Genomic DNA, 22761 nt, shown 5'->3' with positions numbered 1-22761 from the left:
GATAACAAACTTCAATTATCAAAATCCAAGATGGCTGCCTGTCGGCCATGTTTTTTTCCGATTGGTCTCAAAATGCAATATGCAGAACTAAGCACCAAGGGGAGCCTACATATGCAATTTGAGAAAGATCCCTTCAGTACTTTCTCAGAAATAGCGATAACAAACTTCAATTGTCAAAATCCAAGATGGCTGCCTGTCGGCCATGTTGTTTTCCGATTGGTCTCAAAATGCAATATGCAAAACTAGGCACCAAGGGGAGCCTACATATGTAATTTGAGAAAGATCCCTTCAGTACTTTCTCAGAAATAGCGATAACAAACTTCAATTATCAAAATCCAAGATGGCTGCCTGTCGGCCATGTTTTTTTCCGATTGGTCTCAAAATGCAATATGCATAACTAAGCACCAAGGGGAGCCTACATATGCAATTTGAGAAAGATCCCTTCAGTACTTTCTCAGAAATAGCGATAACAAACTTCAATTGTCAAAATCCAAGATGGCTGCCTGTCGGCCATGTTGTTTTCCGATTGGTCTCAAAATGCAATATGCATAACTAGGCACCAAGGGGAACCCAGATATGAAATTTGAGAAAGATCCCTTCAGCACTTTCTGAGGATTAGCGATAACAAGAATTGTTAACGGCCGGACGGACGACGGACCACGGACGCAGGGCGATTTGAATAGCCCACCATCTGATGATGGTGGGCTAAAAATATTGAATGTGTGTCATGAACATGTTGGCTGCTTTGTACGTATACCTATGCTTAGCCCGAGTTTCCTCTGGCCCTGACACCACACCTATGCTGTAGTGATGTGGGTCGGTACGCTAGGTACCATGCACGTGGGCATCGGTTCCTTTGATCATAAACCAGTCATTGAATCAGATTTTATCACACCCTGGTACAATACTCACTGAAGCATTACGGTTAACACTGGTTTTCCATAAAAATCACAGATCCTGCATTTTCCCACTAGAATCTCCGATTTTAAAATCGCTGTCTTCATCTCAACCTAGCCCCTACATTTTCATTGTTTTCATATCAGTTGCGCCCGCTGTAGTTTTTCAATTTTCATCGATAGTTATTAGCTTCGTCTGAAAGGCTCTATCTTTCCTGTTCACTTACAATAGACCCCGTTACCGATGTTTAGTCACGTTGTAAACTCACTTTTCACTCAAATTAGACAGAGCTTGTTGTGAAACCCATTAAATTACATACAATGTACATGCATTCTTAACGTTTAATGCATTTTTTGATCGGGGTTTCTAAATTATTTTTTTTGTCATTTGATCGAGTTTTCTGCGTTGTACTTTTTTTTTTGTTTTTTTTCTGAGCGATCTTTTCAAGTTTGTTTTCCACATTAGTACTGCTGTCAAACTGACTTTCACACTGACCTAAAGACCCTTTTAAAGCCTAGTTTTTCACCCAACATTTCATTGTTTTCCAAATACCAAAGTTTTAAACACTAAGCCTGTTTGAAAACCACTTATGACAAAGTGAGTCCGTTATAGATTAAATCTCATTGTAAATGCCACTTCCGCCTTTGGGAGTCCCGTTTTGGACCTTGCTTACAGAGCCTGCTTATATTAGAACATAAATAAATTCAACTCCATTGCATTTTACATCCAAATAGTGCACATCATGGACCGAACTGCAAACAATTTATATAAACATTTGACCGTGAGTTGGGGATTCGTCAAGTCCCTGTGATTGGCTGTAAGTGCCGTTTTCCGCAACTTTAAGCCCAGCAGTAAAGCCCACAGAGAAACCTTTTTAATAAGTTCTGTAAAAAAAACCACCTACTGATGACTGGGGTTGAAAATGTAAACAAACATATATAATCTGTTTTGTTTATTTTATTGCTAACAATTCAAAATGTATTGCAAAATGGTTACATAATGGTAAACAAACGGCTGATTTTGTAACATTCCTTTCTTGTACACACATCAATTGTAGCCGGTAGATATCAAATGATGACTAATAGACTCGTATCTCATGTGATGTCGATTGCGTCAATCAACCAGCTAAAACCATTGACATACAGATTTATACGTAATATGATAATGATACAAATGTCTGCATGTTTTACCCCATGAACTGTACGAAAAGTACCGTATACAGTTGATGTATGTTTATCCACAAATATTGACACTTACAATCAGGTATCAAACTTGTACACAGTGTTTTTTTCTATAGGACATACACACACAGGGGAGGAGTATAATGGTTATATCAGTAAAACACTTTCTCTGTATGTGGTTCAACACAAAACCAAAGTAATCACACAAGTGCAGCACTCAGTACAACTGACGACAGGTCATAATGACACCTACAACAGACATTATACCAATTATAACATACATTATAACACCTATAACAGACATTATAACACCTATAACAGACATTATAACACATATAACAGACATTATAACACATATAACAGACATTATACCAATTATAACAGACATTATAACACCTGTAACAGACACTAAAACACCTATAACAGACATTATAACACCTATAACAGACATTATAACACCTATAACAGACATTATAACACATATAACTGACATTATGACACATATAACTGACATTATAACACATATAACTGACATTATAACACCTGTAACAAACATTATAACACCTATAACAGACATTATAACACATATAACAGACATTATAACATTTATAACTGACATAACACCTATAACAGACATTATAACATTTATAACAGACATTAAAACACCTATAACAGACATTATAATACCTATAACAGACATTATAATACCTATAACAGACACTATAACACATATAACAGACATTATAACACCTATAAGACATTATAACACCTGTAACAGACATTATAACACCTGTAACAGACACTATAACACCTATAACAGACACTATAACACCTGTAACAGACATTATAACATATATAACAGACATTATAACACCTATAACAGACATTATAACATCTATAACATACATTATAACACCTGTAACAGACATTGTAACACCTATAACAGACATTATAACACCTGTAACAGACATTATAACATCTATAACAGACATTATAACACCTGTAACAGACATTATAACACATATAACAGACATTATAACACCTGTAACAGACATTATAACACCTGTAACAGACATTATAACACCTGTAACAGACACTATAACACCTATAACAGACATTATAACACCTATAACAGACATTATAACACCTGTAACAGACATTATAACACCTGTAACAGACACTATAACACCTATAACAGACACTATAACACCTGTAACAGACATTATAACATATATAACAGACATTATAACACCTATAACAGACATTATAACATCTATAACATACATTATAACACCTGTAACAGACATTGTAACACCTATAACAGACATTAGAACATCGATAAGACATTATAACACCTATAACAGACACTATAACACCTATAACAGACATTATAACATCTATAACAGACATTATAACACCTGTAACAGACATTATAACACATATAACAGACATTATAACACCTGTAACAGACATTATAACACCTGTAACAGACACTATAACACCTATAACAGACATTATAACACCTATAACAGACATTATAACACCTGTAACAGACATTATAACACCTATAACAGACATTATAACACCTGTAACAGACATTATAACACCTGTAACAGACACTATAACACCTATAACAGACATTATAACACCTATAACAGACATTATTACACCTATAACAGACATTATAACATCTATAACATACATTATAACACCTATAACAGACATTATAACATCTATAACATACATTAAAACACTTATAACAGACATTATAATTCCTATAACAGACATTATAACACCTATAACAGACATTATTACATCTATAACAGACATTATAACACATACAACAGACATTATAACACCTATAACAGACATTATAACACATATAACAAACATTATAACACCTGTAACACATTATAACACCTGTAACATACATTATAACACATATAACAGACATTATAACACATGTAACACATTATAACACCTGTAACATACATTATAACATTTATAACAGACATTATAACATCTATAACAGACATTATAACACCTATAACAGACATTATAACACCTGTAACACATTATAACACCTGTAACACATTATAACACCTGTAACATACATTATAACATTTATAATAGACATTATAACATTTATAACAGACATGATAACACCTATAACAGACATTATAACATTTATAACAGACATTATAACACCTTCAGCAATTTCTGATAAATAGCGATAACAAACTTCAATTGTCAAAATCCAAGATGGCTGCCTGTCGGCCATGTTGTTTTCCGATTGGTCTCAAAATGCAATATGCATAACAAGGCACTGAGGGGAATCTACATATGAAATTTGAAAAAGATCCCTTCAGTACTTTCTCAGAAATAGCGATAACAAACTTCAATTGTCAAAATCCAAGATGGCTGCCTGTCGGCCATGTTTTTTTCCGATTGGTCTCAAAATGCAATATGCATAACTAAGCACCAAGGGGAGACTACATATTCAATTTGAGAAAGATCCCTTCAGTACTTTCTCAGAAATAGCGATAACAAACTTCAATTGTCAAAATCCAAGATGGCTGTCTGTCGGCCATGTTGTTTTCCGATTGGTCTCAAAATGCAATATGCAAAACTAGGCACCAAGGGGAGCCTACATATGTAATTTGAGAAAGATCCCTTCAGTACTTTCTCAGAAATAGCGATAACAAACTTCAATTATCAAAATCCAAGATGGCTGCCTGTCGGCCATGTTTTTTTCCGATTGGTCTCAAAATGCAATATGCAGAACTAAGCACCAAGGGGAGCCTACATATGCATAGACATTATAACACCTATAACAGACATTATAACATCTATAACAGACATTATAACACATACAACAGACATTATAACACCTATAACAGACATTATAACACATATAACAAACATTATAACACCTGTAACACATTATAACACCTGTAACATACATTATAACACATATAACAGACATTATAACACATGTAACACATTATAACACCTGTAACATACATTATAACATTTATAACAGACATTATAACATCTATAACAGACATTATAACACCTATAACAGACATTATAACACCTGTAACACATTATAACACCTGTAACATACATTATAACATTTATAATAGACATTATAACATTTATAACAGACATTATAACACCTATAACAGACATTATAACATTTATAACAGACATTATAACACCTATAACAAACATTATAACATTTATAACAGACATTATAACATTTATAACAGACATTATAACACCTATAACAGACATTATAACATTTATAACAGACATTATAACACCTATAACACACATGATAACACCTATAACAGACATTATAACACCTGTAACAGACATTATAACACATATAACATACATTATAACACATATAACTGACATAATAACAGACATTACAATAGATATAACAGGACAATGTAACATCTTTAATAGACATTATAGCACCTATTACCAGACATTGTAACATCTACAACAGACATTTTTAAACCCACAAATAGATATAACACAAATGATATTATAACATATATCATGCATAACACTATAACACACATAACATTAATGTATAAGATCTGCAATATAACTTTTTTCATCCTCAACTGCCAGTAGAAAAAGTTCAATTTGGGCCTTTGCGAAATTTTAGAACCCACTTTATTGCAAGCCCATCATTCATACAAGTATGAAATCTACAGAAATCCATTCCATACAGATGTACATATAATGTAGACTGATGGTAAAAGAGTTGATGATATTTCTGACATGAGACAATGGTTGGTTTTATTTTATTTTTCTACACCTGATATATACATAACAATATTCTCAATAAGCAAGAAATCCTAGAAGGATCTTGGTACCCACCATTGATCTTAATTGAATGCATGTAAAACTGAAATTTTCTCCTGTTTTCTCATATTCCTCCTCTCCTCTTAATCAAAATAAAGGAAAACCTACCAATGAAATACGAGACAGATCAACCAAGAACTCTCAAAGAAATAAAAATAACAAACTTCAACTTTAGAAGAGAAACCTACACTTTGAAATTTGATAAAGCTAAAAGAACAAACTTTGGCAGGAAACATTCAAAATGGTCACCTGTTTCCCATATCGTGTTCTCAATCAGACCAGTGTCCTTTTTGATCATGCACAAATTCAAAACTGAATGGGCCCAACTAGGAACCATGGGTAACCTACGCTTTGAGAAATATCCACAAATATCCTCCTGGACGTCAAGAAATAGTGATAACAAACTTCATGTGAAGAATCTAAGATGGCCACTTGTCAGCCATTTTGTTTTGCGATTAGACACAAAATTGAATGGACACCACTAGGAACCAAGGTTGAAACCTATGTGTGAAGTTTTAAGTACATGTATTCCTCAAGAAATGGCGATAACAAGGATTGTTTATGGATGTACAACGGTGCATGGAACACAAACACAGGGCGATTTGAATAGTCCACCATCATCAAGATGGTGGGCTAAAAACGCAAAATATTTGTGATAATGGTGCCTTTCAGGTATTCTTTAGGGTTTTTTTTAAATGAAAAAGATGATGGTAACAAGTGACGCTTCACATCATTACAAGTTTAACTCTACATGCATGAAACAGTTGCTACAGCTGGATGGTTAACAGTGTTAAAATTACATACCCAACTATCATATAAATATGAAGGGTGTGAGGAATTAAAAGATTCTGCAGTATATTAAGTACTACACCGTGTACATCCAAGAGACATTATATCCTCACACTTTTTTCTGTGTGGGGCCCATAAAAGGTACATCAAGTTCAAACCAAGATCAGATTGAAAAGAGTTCTCAATAAATTTATATTGTACCTATTTTGGCAAAATATAAACGATTTAAATAAGATCAGATCATGGTATTAAGTTCAAATAGACACCTTATAATGAAGGTACAGCAGCCCCTTAAGTAGTCATGCATCAGTCCACAGCATCGTCATTTGGCACAGAAGTCAAATATACACATTATTCCAACAAAATTGTGCTTGGCAGTACTTCAGTTTTGGAATTACTTAACCACGAATCACTAATTAATTGGGTAATCAAATGTCAAATATTAAAATTTTCACACAACATTGTAATGGGATGTTGCATAGTTCTCATTCGATATTGCACGTTCATCATATATTTAATTATCTTGTGCATAAACTTGACTGTTAATTTTACCAGTGTTCAATAGCTGCAAAGTTGATCTGATCCCAAGGAAATTCACATTAATTTATTACAGATTTTTACATCCAATTTACTTATGGTTTGTTTCCATCAGATTGATTACCAATCACAATATAACATGGGCAAAACACTGGAGTAGCCCTTACCCATAAAAACATCAGTGTTTCAGCTACCAATACTTATTAAACAACAACAGAACAACAGTTCTCAGCACTAGGTGTAGCACTTGGGAAAACCGAGCACTCTTAAAAAAGTATACATTGTAGACGATATGTTTTCATCTCAGCTACCTAATTCACATTTAATATCGTAGCTACCTCAGTTTTGATACCAGTTAGTTTAGCTTATATAATGACTAAGCTTTGATATCAATTACCGTTACCTAAGTCAATCTAAGTACCTGCCTCTAATAAAACTGAAGGTGCACCCACCATATCAAGCTGTAAAAATAACTAAACATATCTGCTCTGATAATAACTTGACTTCTTACACTTAAGGAAATCTGTAATGAAGGAGTGGAGACCACTTAAAAAGTATGGTATTACAAGGTAAACATATACCATCCATGTTAATATAAGGTAAACATATACCATCCAAAGTCTGGCAATGTTAACTCTTCAAATTTTTAGTGCCATTTCATAATTAAAGTAAAACTTATTCTCAATGTAATGCAAATTCATAACGTGAAAATACCCCGGTAAGGAAAAACACATCACTGCAAAAATGTTTTGGCAGATTCTTCAGTAACAAAGTGGAAGAACAATTACTGACCTTCAATATTTGTCGACAAAGGCATTTTCATTAATCAAATACAATTAATTTATTATTATAGATTTTCTATAAAAAATTAATAGTGCTGATGGTTTGATGAAGAACAGCCATTTAAATCACAACTCACAGTATACTGCAGTATGTCAATTTGTTAGCCATAAAATACAATAACATTTAGTTTCTCTCCTTTCTACATACTCAAAATTACAAAAACAATTGTATTCAGTGATCTCAGATAAGTCAAAAACATATGAATAAATTATACAAAAATGATATAACAAAATGTTTATCAAATTGTCTAGAAACGAATATCCTTATAAACATGAATGATAAAACATGATCAACACCGTGGTTTAAAAATGTATTCAGATCGCTACCCTGCTACCAACACTCTCACAATCTCCTTACTCAATAATCAGATCGCTACCCTGCTACCAACACTCACACAATCTCCTTACTCAATAATCAGATCGCTACCCTGCTACCAACACTCACACAATCTCCTTACTCAATAATCAGATCGCTACCCTGCTACCAACACTCTCACAATCTCCTTACTCAATAATTAGATCGCTACCCTGCTACCAACACTCTCACAATCTCCTTACTCAATAATTAGATCGCTACCCTGCTACCAACACTCTCACAATCTCCTTACTCAATAATTAGATTGCTAACCTGCTACCAACACTCTCACAATCTCCTTACTCAATAATTAGATCGCTACCCTGCTACCAACACTCTCACAATCTCCTTACTCAATAATTAGATTGCTAACCTGCTACCAACACTCTCACAATCTCCTTACTCAATAATCAGATCGCTACCCTGCTACCAACACTCTCACAATCTCCTTACTCAATAATTAGATCGCTACCCTGCTACCAACACTCTCACAATCTCCTTACTCAATAATTAGATTGCTAACCTGCTACCAACACTCTCACAATCTCCTTACTCAATAATTAGATCGCTACCCTGCTACCAACACTCTCACAATTTTCTAACAGAATCTTAATGAGTAATCTAAAACAATATTAATTGTATGGGAAGAACTTTTCTAAAAGTGTGGTCTTGCACACAATGAGGCTTGGTCATGTAGATATACACAAAGATGACAAATCTTCTAAAAATCACATTCATTAATCAGAACTCAAGTCAAAATATGTTTATATAGTGATAAAACATTCTGCTGAGAGTTTGTAACACTGACAATATGACTAGAACAACTGGTGACACAGATATATCAGAGGTGTTAAGATGATGTTTGTAAATCCATGTCTAAATTTGTACATCTAACACCACAGCCAAATACAAATCCTCGTTTCCATTTCATTTCTTAGTTATCTTGATATGAAGATTTAAATTTCATATCATAAAAATTCTTGAAAAGACTATTACTTAACTATTACCAATAAGTAAGATTCCTGAGTTTCTCACTTCATGTCATGACTAAAAGGTCACAGGATAATTACACGCTATCAACACTATATAGCATGGTGTTCTAAGACAAATTACAACTAAAATAACTTGAATATATAAAATTTAGATAAATAAAAATCTAAATCCCACAATATATGGATTCTTTAATATCTAAACCTGACTGGCATGATTGATGTCATGACCAGTACATGGTAAGTCTCCCATGATTAATTTTGTATTAGTACCATCAGTACAACTAAATACTCTTTGTCATTCATTAATTTCATTAAATATCAAAACATTTAAAAAGAGAAATTAACAAGTGAGAAACAAAATATATTTTTTAGATTGTTTGAAATGTGTAAATAATTGGGCTGTATAACTGTTTCCCATACCTAGTGTTTATCATCAGATAAAGAAGTCATAAAAGTACCACAGGAAGGCATCATAAGGGGAAATGTATAAAAATATCCTCTGAAACAGAAACAACCTACACCAAATCGTAGTCGGGCGACATATCACAGATACACATATTATCACATGGGCAATGGGAGATAACTCAATAACTTGCTATATCCAACAAGTACCAGCCAGATGTCTCAGCTTCTGCGTCTCATACAAAATACCCAGACCCTAAATACTGGGCCATGATCACTCCTTTGTACAACGGGTCAAGTCTGCCGCACAGTACCAGACAGAAATTGTATTCTAGAGATAGATGTTAGTGTTACGTGTTTATCCAACTAGGTATGGAGGGTAGTGTAATTTACCTAACTAGGTATGGAGGGTAGTGTAATTTACCTAACTAGGTATGGAGTATATACAATGTAGTGTAATTTACCTAACTAGGTATGGAGTATATACAATGTAGTGTAATTTACCTAACTAGGTATGGAGTATATACAATGTAGTGTAATTTACCTAACTAGGTATGGAGTATATACAATGTAGTGTAATTTACCTAACTAGGTATGGAGTATATACAATGTAGTGTTATTTACCTAACTAGGTATGGATGGTAGTGTTATTTACCTAACTAGGTATGGAAGGTAGTGTAATTTACCTAACTAGGTATGGATGGTAGTGTAATTTACCTAACTAGGTATGGAGTATATACAATGTGTTATTTACCTAACTAGGTATGGAGGGTAGTGTAATTTACCTAACTAGGTATGGATGGTAGTATAATTTACCTAACTAGGTATGGAGTATATAGTGTTCTTTATTTGCCTAACTAGGCATGGAGTGGACTGGAGTAATCAATGTTTATTTATCTAATACCTAACTAATTACGGAAAGAAAATGCTTGTCAATACTGACTATGGCAATGTACACAGCAGAAAACAATGCATTCGACTGGATGCTGTGATAAGGTGGTATGATATGGTGTGTCCATCAGTCTCTAGATGACCACTGACATGTATGACTGTCAGAGTGTCGCTGCTGGCCAGCTGGTCATGTGACGAGGTAGGTTTAGTGAGACCCAACTCTAGAAAGTGACTTCAGAGACAGCTTTCTCCACAATATGCCCTTACTCTCAACAGAGCTCCAGTACACCTGGGAAATGTTTACTCTCAACAGAGCTCCAGTACACCTGGGAAATGTTTACTCTCAACAGAGCTCCAGTACACCTGGGAAATGTTTACTCTCCATCAAAATCTTCAAGCTTCTGTCACCTTTTTAGCCTGAAATAAAAAAAACAATTATAAAAGAATCACTTCTATTTACTAATCTATAGACAGGTATCATTCTCTTCTAGACTTCAGGATATAAATTGACTTACTAAATTCAACTATATCAAACAGACTATTCAAGTTGACATACTGTTATCAAAATCTAATCAAAATTGATTTATGGAAGAGAACCAATTAACCTCACAGAGTTTACAATGTACCACCACTAACCTCACAGAATTTACAACGTACCACCACTAACTTCACAGAGTTTACAATGTACCACCACTAACCTCAGAGTTTACAACGAACCACCACTAACCTCACAGAGTTTACAATGTACCACCACTAACCTCACAGAGTTTACAACGTACCACCACTAACTTCACAGAGATTACAATGTACCACCACTAACCTCAGTTTACAACGAACCACCACTAACCTCACAGAGTTTACAACGAACCACCACTAACCTCACAGAGTTTACAACGTACCACCACTAACCTCACAGAGTTTACAACGTATCACCACTAACCTCACAGAGTTTACAACGTACCACCACTAACCTCACAGAGTTTACAACGTACCACCACTAACCTCACAGAGTTTACAATGTACCACCACTAACCTCACAGAGTTTACAACGTACCACCACTAACCTCACAGAGTTTACAACGTACCACCACTAACCTCACAGAGTTTACAATGTACCACCACTAACCTCACAGAGTTTACAATGTACCACCACTAACCTCACAGAGTTTACAACGTACCACCACTAACCTCACAGAGTTTACAACGTACCACCACTAACTTCACAGAGTTTACAACTTACCACCACTAACCTCACAGAGTTTACAATGTACCACCACTAACCTCACAGAGTTTACAACGTACCACCACTAACTTCACAGAGTTCACAACGTACCACCACTAACTTCACAGAGTTTACAATGTACCACCACTAACCTCACAGAGTTTACAATGTACCACCACTAACTTCACAGAGTTTACAACGTACCACCACTAACCTCACAGAGTTTACAACGTACCACCACTAACTTCACAGAGTTTACCATGTACCACCACTAACTTCACAGACTTTGTTTACAATTTATCACAAATCAATGCTAATCCCACTATGGGAGTCACTGTTTACAATAATAGTTATGCTGTGGCTCAGTTGCACAAGAAGCAGTGACAAAGCTTTATCAAGTGTTTACCTGTGGATTCAGTTGGCTGGGACTGTAGTGAGATTTTGCTTACCTGTCACTTTCTGGCATGTGGAACTGCAGAGAGACTGTGTTTACCTGTGGATTCAGTTGGGTGGAACTGCGGAGACTGTGCTTACCTGTGGATTCAGTTGGGTGGAACTGCGGAGAGACTGTGTTTACCTGTGGATGCCGTCAGGTGGAACTGTGGAGAGACTGTACTTACCTGTGGATGCCATCAGGTGGAACTGTGGAGAGACTGTGCTTACCTGTGGATGCCGTCAGGTGGAACTGTGGAGAGACTGTGCTTACCTGTGGATGCCGTCAGGTGGGACTGTGGAGAGACTGTACTTACCTGTGGATGCCGTCAGGTGGAACTGTGGAGAGACTGTGCTTACCTGTGGATGCCGTCAGGTGGGACTGTGGAGAGACTGCTCTGTGATGTGCCGATACTGAGGGATGAGAATGCACTATGGCTGGACTGCAAGCTTGTCATTGATCCCCTGTGTGAAATAGTGTTATATTCAGCAGTGGGGACACATTGGGGACACAGCTTGAACTGTCAATTAACTTGGTATTTATATTTTTAAATCATTGACTCCTTTGTAAAAGTTTGATACCTTGTTCTTGTTTATACTTTTACTGTTACATTTTAGTTAATGGCTGTTATGTTGTATTTGTTAAATTTTGGTTTTGGAGAGGTGATACGCTAAGAATGGTCCATAATATTGATTTAATCGTATTATATACAATTACTAGGACAGAGAGTTAGAGACTACTAACCTGAAGGCTGCAGACTCCAGTATCTCTGTGTAATACATGACCTTAGATTTGTGTGTGGCCAGAGGAAAGTCAAACACAGCTTTCCCTGCATCAAAGTACTTCCACTGAAGTATGTAACTTCCTGTCTGACTGGTCACATGAGATCCCTGTAAAACAACACTTTAATGTCAAATTTCCCACTAACAAATCAAAAGGTCAAGAAATTCAAGACATTTATCTGATCATACAGAGATTAGGAGCAATAGGAACATACATATGAAATTTGAAAAGTAATAAGCTTTGTAGAAGAATTATCTAATGACGAATGGATGGAGGGACGAACAGCTGACGATGGACAATACTAACTTGAACACTATCTCCATCCCGACATATATGAGGTGGTTCTACGATACTTAGGTCCATGCCCACTTGCATGGTTTTGTCGACGTATTGTGTGGAGCCTATACCACCAACAGCCCCGCTGATGTGGTGTTGATGCAAGGGGTCTCCTGACACCTCATGTTTACATCGTAACACGGTGAAAGTCACATCACCCTTCAGAATGTCAAAGTCCCAGGTAATAACAGACCCCTTCTGTGGAATGGATATCATCACCTACAAAGACAACATTTTTAACTATGTTAAACAATTTGAAACAAGTTATCCTTCCTGTACAAATATTACTACCATATCAATGCTACTGTTCATACTTTGGAGTAAATAGATAGAAAATTAATATTGAAGAATGATCTCTGAGTATAAATGTGTTACCTCATGGGGGAAATCTTTGACTATGTGACAGGTCTGGTATAAACTATCAGGACTGAGGGGTGGGCCCTCAGGGGCCTTTTCTGTAAACTCCTCCTTATAAAGGGATTTTGGCACCAACCCTCCTTCAGGTACATCACACTGGTAACAAAGAAGATTAAGGTGTAAAACAGCTATACAGATCACATACATGTTTATATATAAATACATTACATTTAAAAGGCTTGTTGATTACATCATTTATTTGATTTTTGTTTGTTATTAAAGTCAGTTTTCACTGATGACCTAATTTAATACTTCTCACTTAAATGTGCAAGAAAGTTTTTAGATTGAAATTATACAGATTTAAATTATACAAACGAAAATCTTATTTAATACTTCTCACTTAAATGTGCAAGAAAGTTTTTAGATTGAAATTATACAGATTTAAATTATACAAACGAAAATCTTATTTAATACTTCTCACTTAAATGTGCAAGAAAGTTTTTAGATTAAAATTATACAGATTTAAATTATACAAACGAAAATCTGATTTCAGCTTACAAAACAATCTCCACCCAGGAAGTCAGGTATATATTTCTTGTCTATGAACTCAATGAGCCCTCCAGGTCCTTGGTAGTCATTGCCTCCATAGATCATGAACTTCTGTCTGGTGTCCTCATCAATGAAGGGGCTTACAAGTGTCCAGAGAACAGGGAAAACTCGGGGAGCGCGGACAATGAGTAGGCGCCCCATTGTCTCTGGGTAGTTAGCCTCCACCATCTCTATGATCCTGAGTAAGGCCCGTATACCTGGCCTCCACAAGTGTCGCATGCTCAGCCCGTCAAGGTCCACAATACAGGTACAGGCACTCACAGGGAATCCACGCAGTCGTGTAGCATCTCCTGCTCTCCGTAATCCTTCTTCATTAACATACAAAACCTGCAATACATAAAACAATATCATACAAATTAAACCTACAGTATATAACACATTCCCATACAAACCTACATTATATAACACACTCCCATACAAACCTACAGTACATAACACATTCCCATACAAACCTACAGTATATTACACATTACCATACAAACCTACAGTATATAACACATTCCCATACAAACCTACAGTATATAACACATTCCCATACAAACCTACAGTATATAACACATTCCCATACAAACCTACAGTATATAACACATTCCCATACAAACCTACAGTATATAACACATTCACATACAAACCTAGAGTATATAACACATTCCCATACAAACCTAGAGTATATAACACATTACCATACAAACCTACAGTATATAACACATTACCATACAAACCTACAGTATATAACACATTACCATACAAACCTACAGTATATAACACATTCACATACAAACCTACAGTATATAACACATTCCCATACAAACCTACAGTATATAACACATTCCCATACAAACCTACAGTATATAACACATTCCCATACAAACCTACAGTATATAACACATTCCCATACAAACCTACAGTATATAACACATTCCCATACAAACCTACAGTATATTACACATTCCCATACAAACCTACAGTATATAACACATTCCCATACAAACCTACAGTATATAACACATTCCCATACAAACCTACAGTATATAACACATTCCCATACAAAACCTACAGTATATAACACATTCCCATACAAACCTACAGTATATAACACATTCCCATACAAACCTACAGTATATTACACATTCCCATACAAACCTACAGTATATAACACATTACCATACAAACCTACAGTATATTACACATTCCCATACAAACCTACAGTATATAACACATTCCCATACAAACCTACAATATATAACACATTACTATACAAACCTACAGTATATAACACATTACCATACAAACCTACAGTATATAACACATTCCCATACAAACCTACAGTACATAACACATTCCCATACAAACCTACAGTATATAACACATTACTATACAAACCTACAATATATAACACACTCCCATACAAACCTACAGTACATAACACATTCCCATACAAACCTACAGTATATAACACATTCCCATACAAACCTACAGTATATAACACATTACTATACAAACCTACAGTATATAACACATTCCCATACAAACCTACAGTATATAACACATTACTATACAAACCTACAATATATAACACACTCCCATACAAACCTACAGTATATAACACATTCCCATACAAACCTACAGTATATAACACATTCCCATACAAACCTACAGTATATAACACATTCCCATACAAACCTACAGTACATAACACATTCCCATACAAACCTACAGTATATTACACATTCCCATACAAACCTACAGTATATAACACATTCCCATACAAACCTACAGTACATAACACATTCCCATACAAACCTACAGTATATAACACATTACCATACAAACCTACAGTATATAACACATTACTATACAAACCTACAGTATATAACACATTCCCATACAAACCTACAGTATATAACACATTCCCATACAAACCTACAGTACATAACACATTCCCATACAAACCTACAGTATATAACACATTACTATACAAACCTACAGTATATAACACATTCCCATACAAACCTACAGTATATAACACATTACTATACAAACCTACAGTATATAACACATTCCCATACAAACCTACAGTATATAACACATTACTATACAAACCTACAATATATAACACACTCCCATACAAACCTACAGTATATAACACATTCCCATACAAACCTACAGTATATAACACATTCCCATACAAACCTACAATATATAACACATTCCCATACAAACCTACAGTATATAACACATTCCCATACAAACCTACAGTATATAACACATTCCCATACAAACCTACAGTATATAACACATTCCCATACAAACCTACAGTATATAACACATTCCCATACAAACCTACAGTACATAACACATTCCCATACAAACCTACAGTATATTACACATTCCCATACAAACCTACAGTATATAACACATTCCCATACAAACCTACAGTATATAACACATTCCCATACAAACCTACAGTATATAACACATTACTATACAAACCTACAATATATAACACACTCCCATACAAACCTACAGTATATAACACATTCCCATACAAACCTACAGTATATAACACATTCCCATACAAACCTACAGTACATAACACATTCCCATACAAACCTACAGTATATAACACATTCCCATACAAACCTACAGTATATAACACATTACTATACAAACCTACAGTATATAACACATTCCCATACAAACCTACAGTATATAACACATTCCCATACAAACCTACAGTATATAACACATTACCATACAAACCTACAGTATATAACACATTCCCATACAAACCTACAGTATATAACACATTACCATACAAACCTACAGTATATAACACATTCCCATACAAACCTACAGTATATAACACATTACCATACAAACCTACAGTATATAACACATTCCCATACAAACCTACAGTATATAACACATTACCATACAAACCTACAGTATATAACACATTCCCATACAAACCTACAGTATATAACACATTCCCATACAAACCTACAGTATATAACACATTCCCATACAAACCTACAGTATATAACACATTACCATACAAACCTACAGTATATAACACATTCCCATACAAACCTACAGTATATAACACATTCCCATACAAACCTACAGTATATAACACATTCCCATACAAACCTACAGTATATAACACATTACTATACAAACCTACAGTATATAACACATTACCATACAAACCTACAGTATATAACACATTCCCATACAAACCTACAGTATATAACACATTACCATACAAACCTACAGTATATTACACATTCCCATACAAACCTACAGTATATAACACATTCCCATACAAACCTACAGTATATAACACATTACCATACAAACCTACAGTATATAACACATTCACATACAAACCTACAGTATATAACACATTCACATACAAACCTACAGTATATAACACATTCCCATACAAACCTACAGTATATAACACATTCCCATACAAACCTACAATACATAACACATTCCCATACAAACCTACAGTATATAACACATTCCCATACAAACCTACAGTATATAACACATTACCATACAAACCTACAGTATATAACACATTCACATACAAACCTACAGTATATAACACATTCACATACAAACCTACAGTACATAACACATTCCCATACAAACCTACAGTATATAACACATTACCATACAAACCTACAGTATATAACACATTCCCATACAAACCTACAGTATATAACACATTCACATACAAACCTACAGTATATAACACATTCCCATACAAACCTAGAGTATATAACACATTCCCATACAAACCTAGAGTATATAACACATTACCATACAAACCTACAGTATATAACACATTCCCATACAAACCTACAGTATATAACACATTCCCATACAAACCTACAGTATATAACACATTCCCATACAAACCTACAGTATATAACACATTCCCATACAAACCTACAGTATATAACACATTCACATACAAACCTAGAGTATATAACACATTCACATACAAACCTACAGTATATAACACATTCCCATACAAACCTACAGTATATGACACATTCCCATACAAACCTACAGTATATAACACATTCCCATACAAACCTACAATATATAACACATTACCATACAAACCTACAGTATATAACACATTCACATACAAACCTAGAGTATATAACACATTCACATACAAACCTACAGTATATAACACATTCACATACAAACCTACAGTATATAACACATTCACATACAAACCTAGAGTATATAACACATTCACATACAAACCTACAGTATATAACACATTCCCATACAAACCTACAGTATATGACACATTCCCATACAAACCTACAGTATATAACACATTCCCATACAAACCTACAATATATAACACATTACCATACAAACCTACAGTATATAACACATTCACATACAAACCTAGAGTATATAACACATTCACATACAAACCTACAGTATATAACACATTCCCATACAAACCTACAGTATATAACACATTCACATACAAACCTAGAGTATATAACACATTCACATACAAACCTACAGTATATAACACATTCCCATACAAACCTACAGTATATAACACATTCCCATACAAACCTACAGTATATAACACATTCCCATACAAACCTACAGTACATAACACATTCCCATACAAACCTACAGTACATAACACATTCCCATACAAACCTACAGTATATAACACATTACTATACAAACCTACAGTATTCTATCTTTTATCTAAAGATGTACTAAAACCTTTTACACACTGCTCTTCATTCATATACATTACTTAAAAGTATGTTTCCAATTTATATGCTGTAATATCACTTCAATATTTAAATTGTCACAGTTAGATTTCTAAGAAACCTATCAAAAATGCATGTCATCAAAGTAGGTATTGGGACAAGCCATTCAGCTGACAAAGACATAAATTAGTATCTACATACATGTTTTAGGAGTACTTCCTCCCCGACAGATTTCATTAAACCTTTCACATCCATTTGTCCAAGTTTGAGGACATACAATGGTCGTCCATCTACAACAAAAACAGACATATCATCATTGTACATCTAGTCATCAGATTTCTATATCAGTTCTGATGATTCAATGGAACACAAAACTGAATCTCCTCCTCTCCTTGTCCCCATACCCTCCTCCTCTCCTTGTCCACATACCCTCTTCATCTCCTTGTCCCCATACCCTCTTCATCTCCTTGTCCCAATACCCTCCTCCTCTCCTTGACCCCATACCCTCCTCCCCTCCTTGTCCCCATACCCTCCTCCTCTCCTTGTCCCCATACCCTCCTCCTCTCCTTGTCCCCATACCCTCCTCCTCTCCTTGTCCCCATACCTTCCTCCTCTCCTTGTCCCCATACCTTCCTCCTCTCCTTGACCCCATACCTTCCTCCTCTCCTTGTCCCCATACCCTCTTCATCTCCTTGTCCCCATACCCTCCTCCTCTCCTTGACCCCATACCCTCCTCCTCTCCTTGACCCCATACCCTCCTCCCCTCCTTGTCCCCATACCCTCCTCCTCTCCTTGTCCCCATACCCTCCTCCTCTCCTTGTCCCCATACCCTCCTCCTCTCCTTGTCCCCATACCCTCCTCCTCTCCTTGTCCCTATACCTTCCTCCTCTCCTTGTCCCCATACCCTCCTCCTCTCCTCCTTGTCCCCATACCCTCCTCCTCTCCTCCTTGTCCCCATACCTTCCTCCTCTCCTTGTCCCCCATACCTCCCTCCTCTCCTGGTCCCCATACCCTCCCTCTCCTTGTCCCCATACCCTCCTCCTCTCCTTGTCCCCATACCTTCCTCCTCTCCTTGTCCCCATACCCTCCTCCTCTCCTTGTCCCCATACCTCCTCCTCTCCTTGTCCCCATACCTCCTCCTCTCCTTGTCCCCATACCCTCCTCCTCTCCTTGTCCCCATACCCCCCTCCTTTCCTTGTCCCCATACCCTCCCTCCTCTCCTTGTCCCCATACCCTCCTCCTCTCCTTGTCCCTGTACCCACTTCCTTTCCTTGTCCCCATACCCTCCTCATTGCTTAAGATATCCCCAGAATTGGATGAATTTTATATTATATGCTTTTGAAAGTAATGAAGTTCAGATGGCTGTGATTGTATCACTTTGAAAGCAATGCATTTCACATTGTGCTTTGTATATTTCACATAGATATTCTTTCTCATGAATTGTAAATAATTCTTACATATGGCAATTTACATTTTCATATTCCTATATTTACATCCTGAGTGTTGCTTCTTTATATGAAAATACCAAGTAAAAACAACAAACATCTGTTTCATGTACTAATTTTCCACACAGTTCACAAGTTAAATATTAATATGCCAGAAAAAAAGTCCCCATTTCATTTCCGTAAATTGTGTTCTACGCCATTTGTTCACATAAATAAATCTAATTTAAAACAACATTGTTTATGATGTTAATTGAAGTCTTTTTGTTTTAAATGAAAAGAAAGGGGGAAAAAGGACTGGAAACTGCAGAAGGACACGTAAATGATGGTGCATTGGCGGGATCACAGGCTGTTCCATTAATTTTGCATCTTTTTGTATACACCTATCAAAAGTTCATGTTTTTATTCCTAATCCCCCTATTGTAAATATATACAATGAATGGATTTTTTTCATTTTCCTTGCACCTATGAATAACAGTAATTATCTAAATATCTTCACCAAAGGCTATGCAGATAGCTACTGTTACTCATATGAAAATGAAAAAAAGCCATTCAATGCCTACATAGTTATTCTGGTTTATTCAGCCCACCTTTGTCGTTGTAGTGCCAGCCTCCACTGTAGTACTGGTTCATGATGTCACCTGGTTGGTACGTCTCTAGGAGATGGTCAATATTGTGCAGTTTCCTCCAAGCCAGAGAGTGTACCAGCATGTCACGTGACTTATCCACAATGAATTCACGTGCTCGTAGAAAACGTAGAATGTGAGCATCTCTTGGTATCTGTAGCAGTACATTTTAGACTGGCATAATCTCAGGATCTCTAATTTATAACAAGTTGTTAATGCAATAATGTTATGCTAAGGTCTGAATATGAACTAAATCTGTCCTTGTGTTTAGCAGGTATCTATAGACAAGCTTTACACAGGCACTGGCGTGCACTTACATACAGATACAGCTATTACTACATAACCTCACATTTTGAAAAGAAGGAGCATAAACAAGCTCTACTATTAAGTAAGTCTCTTTGCTTGTCAACACCCCAGATTGGCTGATGTCTGACTGAACCCACCTTTCCTTTATGAGTTTCCTGGAGCCATTGTCGTAGCTGTACAAGTCTACTTTCTTGTACTGGGGTAAGGGAGCCAAGAAAACGCTCAATATATACATCTTCCAGCTTCCCAGTCTTGTCCGGGGGAGACAAACCTAAAACAAAATATTAACATTTGATGAAATTATCATTAAACTAAACTAACTCTTCTAAATGCAATCGTTAAAATTCAAATGGAAATGGATTTGGTGCTGCAACACAGCTATACAGTTTTCTGAAGAATCATTAAATAAATGGATTTAATGTTCTAGTATGTCTTTATCATGAATCCCAACTTGAGACGCACCAAAGGCAAACATTTGGTTTGGTTTTATTTGTTTTGTTTTTAAATGTCCTATTAACAGCCAGGGTCATTTAAGGACATGCCTGGTTTTGGAAGTGGAGGAAAGCCAGAGTACCGAGAGAAAAACCACGACCTACGGTCAGTACCAGGCAACTGCTCCACGTGGGTTTCGAACTCAAAAACCCAGAGGTAGAGGGCTAGTGATAAAGTGCTGGGACAAGGAAATAGTAAAAACATCAGGCTGGACTGACTCGAGAGACAAAGACTTTAAGACACTCCAGGTCAATAGAGGGTCTATTTTTACAGATGTTTGTAGCAGTAGTCCAAACATCAGGCTGGACTGTCTATGACTGAGGACTTACCTTCTAGGTCAGTAGAAGGTTTGTTTGTACAGATCGTGGCTGCAGTAGCCCCCAATACCAGACTGGACTGGCTGCTGTGACTGTGGGCACTGTTTGAGCGGCTCCTCAAGCCACTGTCCTGGGATGGAGTGTCATCTGTCTTGATGTCAATGGCTGCAGTCTCTGGGGGCTGCCATCGAGGTGTGTAGGGTACACCAGAACTCAGGATCTCATTAATGTAGTACTCAATCACCTCCTTTCCCTACAAGTCAAACAATGAAATATTTTTACAAAATGACAAAGATGT

At 35.9% G+C, this 22761-nt stretch overlaps 1 protein-coding gene and 1 long non-coding RNA gene across 5 annotated transcripts in view; both read right to left on the bottom strand.

Annotated features, from left to right (window-relative positions):
• Positions 1-1838: 1838 nt before the first annotated feature.
• Positions 1839-3016, bottom strand: LOC117326761. The gene is made up of 2 exons (XR_004532502.1): positions 2848-3016; positions 1839-2537 (listed from the first exon to the last, which is right to left on the bottom strand). It is a non-coding gene; the product is annotated as an uncharacterized LOC117326761 (long non-coding RNA).
• Positions 3017-5902: 2886 nt separating this feature from the next.
• LOC117326735 (SEC14-like protein 1) overlaps positions 5903-22761 on the bottom strand; it is a 31886-nt gene continuing 15027 nt past the window's right edge. Inside the window, exons 5-15 of one of the 4 annotated variants that reach the window (XR_004532498.1) lie at positions 22476-22716; positions 21792-21925; positions 21313-21502; positions 19482-19570; positions 14458-14835; positions 13918-14055; positions 13513-13761; positions 13168-13313; positions 12783-12887; positions 10382-11185; positions 5903-10301 (exon numbers count right to left, since the gene is read on the bottom strand). Coding sequence is in view for 2 of the 4 variants with exons in the window: in XM_033883468.1 (XP_033739359.1) it covers positions 11173-11185; positions 12783-12887; positions 13168-13313; positions 13513-13761; positions 13918-14055; positions 14458-14835; positions 19482-19570; positions 21313-21502; positions 21792-21925; positions 22476-22716 (1683 nt within the window). In the remaining 2 variants the exon portion in view is untranslated. Of the gene's footprint in view, positions 11186-12782; positions 12888-13167; positions 13314-13512; positions 13762-13917; positions 14056-14457; positions 14836-19481; positions 19571-21312; positions 21503-21791; positions 21926-22475; positions 22717-22761 lie in introns of all 4 variants that reach the window. The other 3 variants (XR_004532497.1, XM_033883468.1, XM_033883460.1) reach the window with 3 other exon arrangements.

Source organism: Pecten maximus, chromosome 1, assembly GCF_902652985.1.
Source record: "Pecten maximus chromosome 1, xPecMax1.1, whole genome shotgun sequence".
In the NCBI taxonomy this organism is placed as follows: domain Eukaryota; kingdom Metazoa; phylum Mollusca; class Bivalvia; order Pectinida; family Pectinidae; genus Pecten; species Pecten maximus.
The sequence above is the reverse complement of the archived record's forward strand: the minus strand, read 5'-3'. Positions and strand labels throughout refer to the sequence as shown.